The sequence below is a fragment of the Malus sylvestris genome, chromosome 7 (assembly GCF_916048215.2).
Source record: "Malus sylvestris chromosome 7, drMalSylv7.2, whole genome shotgun sequence".
Lineage (NCBI taxonomy): Eukaryota > Viridiplantae > Streptophyta > Magnoliopsida > Rosales > Rosaceae > Malus > Malus sylvestris.
Window position 1 is genome coordinate 29934733 of NC_062266.1, and position 12015 is coordinate 29946747.

A 12015-nucleotide genomic window follows, 5' to 3' on the forward strand; every position below is an offset into this window, starting at 1 on the left:
AAATTTACCACTCGACTATATATCTCTTTTCAAACCTAAAGGAAAACAACTCACAGTAAGTCCAACAGCTACGAGTATTCCTCTCACTCCTGTTTGCGGTGAGCTTAGCATGTACTGATGAATCAGTACCATCTTCCCTCAGCACCTATATTTGCCTTCACTGCCAAACTTACTCAATTTGATCTATTAAATTGCACGATGGATCATTAGAGCAGAAGCTATTACTTGTTCACATATAAATGTTAACCAGTCTTAACTAAGATTACTTCTTGTAGTTACTAATTCATCTATTTCGTTGCTAACCCAAGCCCCTAAAGGTGGAACCACTGAAGTCAATACTTCAAGAGCTAAAATGCAAGCATCGGTTATGGAAATGGAAAAGGAAGATGAGCTCTCAAGTCGATAAGGCTTGTACAAAACCATGTAAAAGTCATCAAAACATCAAAGCAACCCAACCATTTTCAGAAACTCGACGACAAACACAGCTAACTTGACAGGAGTTTGAATCAGATGTTTATGTCTCCATAGAATCAAAAGAGAATTACTCATTCAAACATAGGCAACTTATGAGTTCTTAGTCAGATAAAATAATAGAAACAGGGAAACGGGCAACTATATTACTCAGCAAAGAAATATTGCTCAGTCGAAATAATAGAGTAGATAATTTCTTTTTGCTGAATTCCTAAGTGCTATTAAACTATCAATGATCACAAGATAGCTAACGGTGAAAAAGAAACTGAAGAACGAAAACAAGGATGCATTTGAACACATAGAAAAGAAACTTGTTTCAAAATTATACTACAGAAATTCATATACAAATCATAACGTTATCCTCATTTTTGGGGCTGTGTTTCTTCCCTTTGTATCATTGAAGGTGCAGGTGGGGTCATAGTTTCATCCTTACCTCTTACATGGGACTCTTCTTTCACTGGACTATGAAATCCCATTGAAAGTCTGCTTGGACTTGGAGAACCACCGACACCATTCTTGGTTGGGCTTGAGTAGTTCCCCAGAGGAGAATTCGGGCCACATCTGAACCCAACCGATCCATCTTCACGAGGCAAAGGTGAAATTGGTAAAGGGCTTCCACTTTCCGGTTGTTTTCTATAGAACTTTTCTTCCACAATGTCATAGGAATTCCCGGTCCTCACTTCCTGAGCAAGAGAGCACCAACAACAGCAAAGCCACAACGTGCAATCAGAGAGTGCTGGTTCACCAAAACAGAAGTTATAAGAAGGCAAATTGAATCTCTTTCTCATTTGGATCCTCCAAAAGCCACCATAGAGCAAGCCAAATAGACATAGAACAAGGCCAGTAACTCCAAGAGCCTCCCGAACAGTTTCATTGTCAATATTAACAGCAGCCAAGTTAAAAATCCAGAACGGAGCCATGCAAAACAGAATAAATGTCATAATATGAACATATACGTTGCCGAATCCAAGCCTCTCCATATTCCACCCGAATACACAAAAACTACAAAAGAGTGAAACATACGCTATAGAAATATCATCCCAAATGTCAAGTACTCCTCCGCTCCATTGTGGTCTACTCTCAACGACTCGTTGTTCAGTCCTAAATGCAAAAGAATATCTTCTCTCGAATGATTTTAACCTTAATCTTTCTGCTCCTTCACCAGTTCCGATCTGAACCTGTGCTTCCTCATCCACATCTGAATCATAATCCTTCCCAAGGGGGCTGACAATGTTGTATATACCAGCAAATGCAGGTGCACCAATAGCAAAAGATACACATACTGCAACTCCTATGGGTGGCCGTTCAGCTCTTCTGTAACCCAGGTTTAAACCACAAAGTGCATACTGAGCAAAGCAATTCAGATGAAGCAGGGCAACAACAACCATCATGTGGGCCCATTCGTGTGGCTTATAAGTCCCATTTTTACAGTAAATCTTTCGAAGTCTGGAAATGTCTTCTGGTTTCCATCTACACAGAAGTACAAGGTGGTGGAACCGTTTCGGATGGTTGTACAAACACATAAGCGTAAAAAGTGCATTGAGAATTTGATTATTGACTTCGAACCATGTATCTCTCTGGGACTTCTTGGGTATTGCCTTGTTCAACATTCCAGTCATGACAAGAAATAAAATTGCACCCGAAATAGCAACACAGACAATCCATGCAAAAAGAGCCATGTTCATTGGATTTCTAATCCATACTCTGCCCATTTTCAGGAGTGAAACCCAATCAATTTTCTTAGAAAAAACCCCATTGATTCGTTCTTTGAAGCCATGACCGCTTGAAGCCACAGATCGTGACATTTCATCTCTCTCCTCAGCCAACCGCTTGAACCTGGCAGATGCAGAACCAAATTTGAGGAACCTAACTAGATTAGGAGCATCAGGAGGGAACCTTTTCAGAGACTTCTCATTGACTAAAAATGTCTTTGGGGATGCTGAAACGTCAAAGGGGATTTGACCCTTCACTTCATTACCATTCGATTCTTCAATTTCCTCCTTGTGGTTTCCATTTTGAGTCGAAACCATTCTCAAATCAAAGAACAATTTTCTTCCAATCGATGTCAGAGTTGTGACATCAATGTTGCAATGTGCACTCTTTCTTCAACATTTCCACTGAGATTAAAAGTTGAACACCAAGCAATTCATTGCATGTGATTTCTAGTATACACAACTAAAAGGCGTTCTCGGAAAGAAGCGAATCTAGGAATCTACAAGTAAAAAATCACACATTGAAACAGAAGACTTTCAATCCCAGGAAGCAACTTAAAAGAACCAAAACCACTAACCAAGACTGAAATTCCACATACAGAATTAAACCCAATTCATAAAAACACAAAATATGATCAAAACCTCATGACATTCAAATAACAAGAGGCTGCCACAGTAAACCCTCATTAGCTATTAGCTAAGCATCAATATATTAATCAATACCCATGATTTTGCAAGGAAAAATGAATCATCATACTTAAAAAAATCCAGAAACTGATTAAAAAAACCCCAAATTTTTCATCAAAACAGTGATCACATGAACAATTCAACACATTTTCATTAAAAAGAATTAGTGACGCCCAGAAAACCAATCAAACCAACTTTACGCATTAAGAAATAAGAGCAGAAAATGTACAGTTAAAAGCCAGAGCTCAAGACATACCTAAAAATATGGCGGAGAAACCAGAAGAAGCCATGACTGTAACTTTTTAAAGGGTTTTTTTTTATTTTCCCTGAAGACTGCTCCTTTTGTGAAGAATCAAAGACCCTCCATTGAAATTGAAATTGGGTTTGCTCAAGTTTCCAAAAACTACAAACTGCCAAAGATTTGACAAGTTACAATAGGGTCGAAATGGGGAAAGCGGATGGCGGAGGCCGACTCGGGGAGATAATCTGCCAAAGCGACGTCAGGTGCGTGACTGGGTAGCCAAAATCTGCGTGGTTTGATGAAATTTGAGAGGTTACGCTAAAGCTGAGAGCCTTGAAAAGCATTACTGCGGAGGCAAGTAGTGCAATTAAATTAATTAATTAATTAATTAAAAACAATGTTGTATTTGCTTTGTGTATTCGCCCCCACCTTCGGATGCCGACATATCACAATATTGTTGACCTATCAATTAGGAATATTGTTGGTTTTTTGTCAAAATGTTTTCTAATATGGGTACAACTCCTCACTTCTTTGAGATTTAAAAGCAATAGAAGTTGTTTCTGAATTTGTCTTCCGTCAATAATTTTAATAATTCCGTGAAAAATCTCAATTAAATTGAAGGTATTTTTGCCAAATCAACCTCCTTCCACATGAACGATTGATTTCCTCAATTTAACGGAGTTTTTTTTTTATGAAATGATCAAAATAATAGATTTTTTGTCTCAAGGCCAAAATTAAGAAGTTATGACAATCTTAAAAACTATTTTGACTAAGAAACCGAATATTATTTTTTGGTAAAGGACAGATGTGGTCGATGATCCGTTTCCGAAACTTATGGGTGGAAGGGTGGAAATCATCCATCGCTGAAAATGACGTGAATTAGTTCAATTGTTTAGACTAATTCATATATTAAAAGGACAAGGATTGTCTGCCCTCTACTTCCGATGCCATTCCCGTACCCTCTTATTTTGTGTGGTCACGGTTAAGCCATGTTAACATTTTATATTATTTTTTTATAGATATAATAAGACAAAAATGAATAGTAATATAAAATGTTGACGTGACTTAACCGTGACCACACAAATAGTGACCACACAAATAGGAGGGTACGGAAAGGGCACCGGAAGTGGAGGGCAGACAATTCTTATCCATATTAAAATGGTTTAGAATTTCACTTTCTGTTAGGAAAAAATAAGAATAAAATTTTGTAGTCAAATCATATGCGAGGAAAAGCTCACGTGCAAGGTCAAATAGATAATTAGCTGCCGCAAGCAATGTATGCCCAATAGACGAGAAAGACTCATATGGACCATTAAAACGTGATCGTGACATCTAGACTAATGATACAATCTAAAACACAACAGTAGCATGCCAACAGTATAGAGAATTATCCCTCCCATCGGAGTCTTGGACCCTCTAAATTAAGTATGAATGGAAAGGGTCGGATTCCTTTCTCTTAATCCATCAAGTTTGGCGATCTGAATCATTGAAATTTGATCCAACGACTACAAACATGTTGAATTTACCGTTTGTGATGTGTACATGAGAATAAATCGGACGAAACTTGGTCAGAAATCATAACTCAGATTTTCACTGCCATTGTTAACACTAACCACAATGCTAATGATAAATAGGAAATGATAGTCACACACCAATTTCTCTTTCTGCACCCTGTTTAATCATGTTTGTTGTTTTCGTTTGACTTCATTCAATCCAACGATCAAAAGTAGAGAATGATGTGTGTAAAGAGATTGGGGTATAACTATCAATTCTCATAAAACTTTGCAGCACATGAATGACATTGATATGCGATTCACACCACAAGATTGTAAAAAGATTCTCTCCTGCAACCAAAATAGTATGAGGGTAGTCAACCCTCCAATAATTACTTGTCGCATATTCAAAAAACGCACTATTGACAAGAGTATCTCTCCAGGTTTTGGGTTCTTCTGCAATCACACATTTTGTGATCGAACTATGAGCATGCAAGAAATTAGTAATAATCTAATGAAGTTAAACCAACCAACGCTCATGAACTGGACAGGTTGACACAAGGGCTGAAGTTAAAGATAAGGGCAGAATAGAACCCCATACATTTTAGAAGCAAAGCCAATTCATACAGTGGTTTGAATATACATACAGTCCCACGGACTCACAAAGATCGATTAAAGTCGAAAACGCACGGATTAAATCCCAAATCAACTACAATTCAGTTCCAACAAATTCTCAATGAAGTGTAAGAGGAAGACGTACGCACAATAAATGAAACACAATCTTCACAAACAAATGGACAAACGATACAAACTTCATTTCATTATTTTTCACCTTAGGTAAGATCGTCCTCCTCAAGTTCCTTGGACTTCAGCTTTTCCTTCACTCTCAGCAGTAAGGTTGTCTTCCATGCATCCTACACGGCAAATTCAACACCGAACATCAAAATATCGAATTTGAAGAGATATACAGATGGGAAAGAAACCACAAATGAAATAGGTATTTATTGAACTTGGATGCATAACATCAAATGAAAGAGACGTACCAGTGGGGTCATACTATCAAATTCCTTGACCACGTCAGTGAACTTCGCAATGTCTTCCTCATCAACTGCAGCAGCAATATCCTGCATAAAACACAATCACGACTTTCTCAAAATTCCTACCTTGTTAAGTGCTGTTTTCATTTTTTTTAATCAATTAGACATGAAACAACTAAACATCATTAAACTGAAAATACTTCCAAAATAATAGTAACGCACCGCTAAGAACCTGTACTCCCTTGTTCCTGAAAAAGTAGGATCTAAATCCTGCAAAAGTACAAAAAATATGTAATTTTCCAACTGATAAGGTATACAATACCAAAATCCTAAACAAGAGCCAAACTCGGACCTGATATCGCTCTAATGCATTGGTGATTGCAACGACATCTCCTTTGCAAAGTTGGCATATTCCAGCATTAAGAAGATGCCCCTTAACTCCATACTTAAGCAAGTTGTTGTTGAGTGAGTGCCGTGCAATTTCTTCATAAATTTCAATAGACTTGGGGTACCTGCAGAATATAACAAATTTGTTGGTTATTTACCAGCATTTGCATCAATGAGAAGCTATAAAAAGGTCTTCTAGATAAGCAAAAAAAAAACGGTTCAAGCTTTCTTCTATTACCTTCTCCATGATTTCGAGTAGGTTATTGCTTTGTATGAGTATGAGAACCGAGATTGAACAAAAGAGTGATTACTCATTATAAACTAGAAGGTTCTAATAAAAAATAAAATAAAAAGTAAAGTCATAAAAGCAAAGAATATACACAAGATGTTATCAAAAGTATGAGTATCCATATTAAACTAGACAAGGTTTTAATAAAATAAAAAATCCCAACTAATGCTGGAAAATGGCAAGAATACACAAAATGTTTTTGCTATTAAATGGTGGGGAAAGACTTACCGTTCAATCTGAGCAGCAAACTGAGCAACTTTCTGCTTGCACTGGTTGGCCGATGTTGTTACTTCTTCGTTTTGGAAGAAATCAGCTGCCCTTTCAAAGAACTCAATAGCCTTCTCAATATTTTGTTCAGATTCATATAGTTCGGCAATTTCCTTCATGGAAAATATGTATACCATGTCAAACAATGACTCCTATGGTTTCTATAGCATCATATACTACCCACGCATTCAGCAAGAAAAGCATCAATGCCAAGAGTACAAAAGATGAACACTGGAATGAATTATTGTCATCACCCCTTCCCTTCTCCCTGTATATGGGGTTAGACATGAATTCTCATCTTCCATTATTTACTATTACATATTCTATCTCCTATCAGATTAATGATCTGTTTGTAACTGATCCCATGTTAGTCTTTGACAGCTTCTTTGATCTTCTAACTTCTATTTTAACTAATCCTCTTTGGTCAGGGGAGAACTTACAAATATACAATGAACAATGTACATGTCTATACTGTTTCTCTTATCTGCATATTATTACAAACAATTGTAGAACGGCAAAGGGAACTGCATATTAAGAACTTATAAATGGGACACCAAATTATAGCACACAATTGCAAGAAGAGATTTAAAATATCATCTTGAAACAAAAGATTGATTCTTATATAGCTATGGAAAACAATACCTTATAGTATCTTGCAGCCATATTAAGCCTTCCAATATCACATAGCATATTTACCGCCTGCTCTAAGCAAGAAATGGCCTCTGCAGAAGACCAGAATTAAGTTAAAAATTACAATTAAGATTATTCTAATCCGAAACGAACACAATAGAACAAGAAGGATATAACTGGGGATCAAATGCAAGTAGAATGGTTTTAGACCATACCAAGACCAAAAAAAAAAAAAAGAGGTCGTACCCAGTGCACAAGGCTCCCCGCTTTACGCAGGGTCTGGGAGAGGTGAATGTCGGCTAGCCTTACCCCCATTTATGGAGAGGCTGCTCCCAAGTACTACTACCATATTACAATAAGATAAACCAAGGTAAAAGTACTAACACTACCACCCGTTGTACCCAGGTTGCCTAGTTTGATCTAAACTGATTCGAAGGCCATGAACCAGCTAAGAACACTGAGGTTCTTTTTGCCTAACAAAGATATTTCTACCAAAAGATCTGCTACTTATGGTACACTACTATAACAAATTCTGTATTGCTAACGTAAAAACTTGATTTTATGTGATGTATCAAGAAAGATTCCAGACTGAAGCTTTGTGTATGTGATCCATCTCTTCTGCAGAACTGAAAGACGAAGCAAACAGTTTGGCTCATTCGCTTCATTTCCCAGATGATTATTTCGCCTTCCAGGACTTTGTGGGCAGTGAGGAAGCATAAACGTAAGATGCAACAAAATACATATACATACCATTAACATTTGTTTTCTTGTAGCAATGTGCAGCATCAACATAAGCTGTGGCGGCTTCATGTTTGCTTTCACTCTATAATGGAAAAGCATTGCTATCAGGTTTTGTTAAAAACATTAAAAATGAAAGAAATTGCCTAGGCGAAACATCAAAACCACTAACCTTCAAATGACAGTTTGCCAACTTGACATATGTTGCTCCAGCTTTGTCCCCTGAAACGCCATTTTCTAAAGATTAGAAGCAATTGAAGTGATCATTGACAAGACCTAGTTTCAAGCAAGTCATAAATATTAAATACTGTAAAATTTGGATCTCAAATAACCACCACAGGAACAAAACGATATGGGATTTGTCGGTGCGAGAGAACGAGGCATCAGTTCCATTCTATTGATATTACACCAAATACATGCGAACCGTACGGTTTTCCATGCCCATCAATTGGAAGGATCCATACCCCATTTCATCCTTTTCATAAAATTGCAGAAAAAAATCTGATACTAAGTTAGAATTAGTTGTAAATTGAACACCATATGCAGATTTATATCTATCTTCTCTTACTTAGGAAAAGTTTGGAATTTGGTTGCAGCTACCAAAATTCAAAATATTTAAACATTATTTCCAAAACAAAATCCATCACGGCTTACATCAATAAGCCTATTCATCTGAGCGCCATTCCATTCATTGTTCATATCATTCAATCCAAGACCTCCAATTCAAACAAATTTCAATCCTTTCCAACAAAAGGAGATCAAGCAAACCCCAAAATTCAATATTTAACAGATTTTTTCACCAGGTCGAAGAATTCGAAAATTGTAAAAAAAAATCCACATTCATCGATCAGGGCCATTGATTGTGAGCAAAACCCAGGATTGAATCAATGCAATCGACCATAATACCAAAGACATCAAAACCCTCAATAAGAGATCCCCCAATTCTTATTTTCTTCTGCAATTTTCCCTCCAATCAAATTTTCTCGGGAAACAAACACACCAATAAAGCCAATGACAAAGAAATCATACGATCGGAAGGCAATCAAAGACGCAGAAAGAGGAAAACTCACAGGATTTGGCGAGCTTGTAGGCATTGGCAGATTTGTCGTAGAGTTCGGCGGCGTCTTCATGTTTGGAACCGAAAAATCCCCAGCTGCTCAATTTCTTCTCTGCTTTCCTCTCGAAATCCTCCGCCTTAGCAATCTGATCGCCCATTGTTTTTCAAGTTTTTTTCCTGAGTTTTTCTGAGCTCTGGAGATGGAGGCTTAGGGGAAAAGGTAAAACAGAAGTCGCGGTGGGAAATAATCTTTGTCAAAATAGTTCCCCAAGGTTTCTTTCAGGGACGGAAGGCGAGAGTTTGGTCATAAAATGCTATTATCTATTTGTCCAATCATTTCTTAACGAAGAAGTATATGTATTGACAAGCGTTACTAGAAAGACGGTATAGATAATGATATAATTCGATTGTAAGCATAGTACTACTCTGTTTTTAAAATAATTAAAAACGTTATAATAAAAATGTTTTATAACCAAGTTTTGGTAAAATACAAGTGAACCTGAAAAAATATTTAAAATGTTTAAGGATAATTTATGTACTTTTTACATGAAATATTTGTGCTTTTAAAATCAAAAATCATTTTCGTTAAAAACTTTCAATTATTTTAAATGAACTTTCTAAACCAGTCCTACAAACATTTTTGTGTTTGAAATAACTTAGTCAATCAAATATTTTTGTTATGTAATTAGCCATATGACATGGAAAAATTTAGCTCAATTGCTTAAAAAATAAAATAAATTTGAATCATGTTGATTAAAACACATAATATTCTAATATACTTTAGCATATTCTTATTACAAAAAATTCCTAAAAAGTGAAAAATAAAATATTTAAAAATATTATTAACCATGGCCCGAATATGAATAATGGAGGCCCAAACTCAAATAGTTTTCTTACTGGGTAGATTATTTGGGCTCGTCAACTACTTAGAGATCCATAAATATAGTAATACAACACCCCAGAATTATGCTCATCTTCTTTCTGCAAGAACTAAGAAATGAGATTACGCTCATAATTCCCATTAATTCTGGATTAAAATTGTATAGCAAAAAATAATCCTAAAAATTATGGAGCTGACACATGGATTATTTTAAAAAAAAGACAAGATTGCCCCTTATTAAATGAGCAGAGAGCATTCTCATTCACCACACGTAGCTGAGATAGAGCAGGCAGAGAATCATGATTGCTGAAGGCACCCTTGCCCGTAGCAAAAATAAAAAGTATTTATGATAGAATAATTCCTTATTTCTATTCTATCATAAATACATTCATAATCAGAGAAAATTTCTTCAAGTAATCCTAATTCCATTAATTTAGACTATTTACCTAATTACTCCAAAATATTTATTTATACAAATATTTTGAAATATTCCCACTAAAATGCCACCCTAAAGCTGGCCACTCATAAACCCTAGAGGGCTGGCCCTTGTCCCTCTTCTCTTTATCTCCAAAATTCATGACTCACAAACTCTCAAATATATTCTTTTTAGAATTTTAACTTTGGCATTAGGGATTTTTGGCCTCATTCATCGTGGGCGGCATTTCATAGGTTTGAGTTGTGAAAACAACATTTTGCAAATAAAAGGTAAGGGTGTGTGCAATAGCCATTTTCTCCAACTCTCGCAAAACGAAGAACTTTGTTGGCTTAGGATCGTCCTTTATCTTTGGTCATGAAAATCTACAATTTGATACATCAATGTGCAAAGAATGTTCATACTCATAGTTCTTATTGTTCCTCATGTACATATTTAACCAACTCAATTCATGAAGAAAAACTTTGTTATGATGAAATATCCCGCTTTCTCTCCACCTCACATAATGAGCGATATACATTACATGTAAGAATTTTCAGAGTTTACGACTCCTTTTGGGATTTGTTTGAGACTATATAAAAGAACATGCTGATAAGCGGGAGAAAGTTTTTAGTGTTTTGGGAATATGGTTTAGTACATTCAGTGTCATAATATAAGTGATTAAATGCTCAAAAAAATAATTCAGCTACTTGTATTATGACACTTGATGTACTGATCCGTGCTCCAAACACACTAAAAAGTCTTTCGTAAAGAGAGTCGAGGGATACATTTTTGTATATTATCTTACAAAATTAATTGTCCTATTTTTGTGTTTTCCACATTTGCGAGCTTTATCTATTTTTCCCTTTGAATATGACATCTCATCCACCTATACATTTATCCGAAAGAAAACAGAAAGAAAGCAAATACATCGAGAAAAGCATGCTCTTGAAGCATCCACACTCATATGCCCAAAACGCACATGCTTGTTAGGCATTATTGATAGCCCACTTTTGGTGACGTCGGCGCTTCCATCCACTTGGTCGGATAAATTTTAAATTCGACTCACGAAGATACGATGGCTATATATATTTATAGCTAGTGAGTTGGATATTAATTTAATTTGTCAATAATTAAAAAAAGAGATCAACCAATGGTTTCGATATTGCAGTTCATTTTTTCGAGGATTGAATAAATTCACAAAGGCATTTTAGCATTCCATGCTCACCATCGTGTGATTCACCAAAATCAGGAAATGAACTTAGGACGTACCATGTAAAATACGAGCCTGAAATTCGTCGACAACCACTAAATCACCCCGTGGTGGTTGGCATTTGACAAGTTTCAAGACTCCTGCCTATGTAGAAACTCTACTTATATAATCCAAACAAGTCATTGTTACCAAAGAAAAAAAAGAGAGAGTAAATGTAAGATTAACTAGTTTAACAATACGTTAATTTTGAGATCCGACTCTAAAGCAGTGCATGTTGCGTTACATCTCGATCACCACTTTAAGATCGAGATGTCGCATAAAAGTAGACCTGGAATGATGCCAATTAATCATGAACAATCTATGTTCAAATGGCATCCACATATTTCAGAAAATTATAGAAAGTGAAGTGTCCCCGTTTGGTGCAGCTACACCTCTCTTTCCTTTTGTTCGTGGCATCTCGTATGCTATCCGATTTGCAAGACTTTTTGTTTTTTGGCAACC

General features: G+C 36.2%; 2 protein-coding genes and 1 long non-coding RNA gene across 4 annotated transcripts in view; 1 reads left to right on the forward strand and 2 right to left on the reverse strand.

Moving 5' to 3' along the window:
- Positions 1 to 588: 588 nt before the first annotated feature.
- LOC126630820 (uncharacterized) lies at positions 589 to 3478 on the reverse strand. Of its 2 annotated transcripts, none has more exons than XM_050301023.1 (2): positions 3127 to 3478; positions 589 to 2588 (listed from the first exon to the last, which is right to left on the reverse strand). In XM_050301023.1, exon 2 carries the CDS (start codon positions 2499 to 2501, stop codon positions 834 to 836), a length of 1668 nt encoding a protein of 555 aa, XP_050156980.1. In that variant the 5' UTR covers positions 2502 to 2588; positions 3127 to 3478; the 3' UTR covers positions 589 to 833. The 2 variants fall into 2 exon arrangements, with proteins under 2 accessions (XP_050156980.1, XP_050156979.1); XM_050301022.1 differs by having other exon boundaries at positions 589 to 2683.
- A 1691-nt stretch (positions 3479 to 5169) lies between these two features.
- On the reverse strand, positions 5170 to 9346 carry LOC126630823 (alpha-soluble NSF attachment protein 2-like). Its single transcript, XM_050301026.1, has 9 exons — positions 9023 to 9346; positions 8125 to 8174; positions 7965 to 8037; positions 7227 to 7306; positions 6546 to 6697; positions 5994 to 6153; positions 5864 to 5911; positions 5648 to 5728; positions 5170 to 5518 (listed from the first exon to the last, which is right to left on the reverse strand). The coding sequence occupies exons 1-9, from the start codon at positions 9165 to 9167 to the stop codon at positions 5438 to 5440; spliced, it is 870 nt and encodes a 289-aa protein (XP_050156983.1). The 5' UTR covers positions 9168 to 9346; the 3' UTR covers positions 5170 to 5437.
- The window catches only part of LOC126630827 (uncharacterized), a 60852-nt gene continuing 56277 nt past the window's right edge, over positions 7441 to 12015 (forward strand). The window contains exon 1 of the long non-coding RNA XR_007626123.1: positions 7441 to 7502. This is a non-coding gene — a long non-coding RNA (uncharacterized LOC126630827). The remainder of the gene's footprint in view (positions 7503 to 12015) is intronic.

Bases quoted from the DNA above. Each gene is read 5' to 3' on its own strand.
- LOC126630820 (XM_050301023.1), bottom strand. From the start codon at position 2,501: ATGGTTTCGACTCAAAATGGAAACCACAAGGAGGAAATTGAAGAATCG.
- LOC126630823 (XM_050301026.1), bottom strand. From the start codon at position 9,167: ATGGGCGATCAGATTGCTAAGGCGGAGGATTTCGAGAGGAAAGCAGAG. The intron at 8,175-9,022 runs GTGAGTTTTCCT...ATGGCGTTTCAG, and splicing joins CTACAAGCTCGCCAAATCCT to GGGACAAAGCTGGAGCAACA. The intron at 7,307-7,964 runs GTATGTATATGT...GGTCTTCTGCAG, and splicing joins CAAGAAAACAAATGTTAATG to AGGCCATTTCTTGCTTAGAG.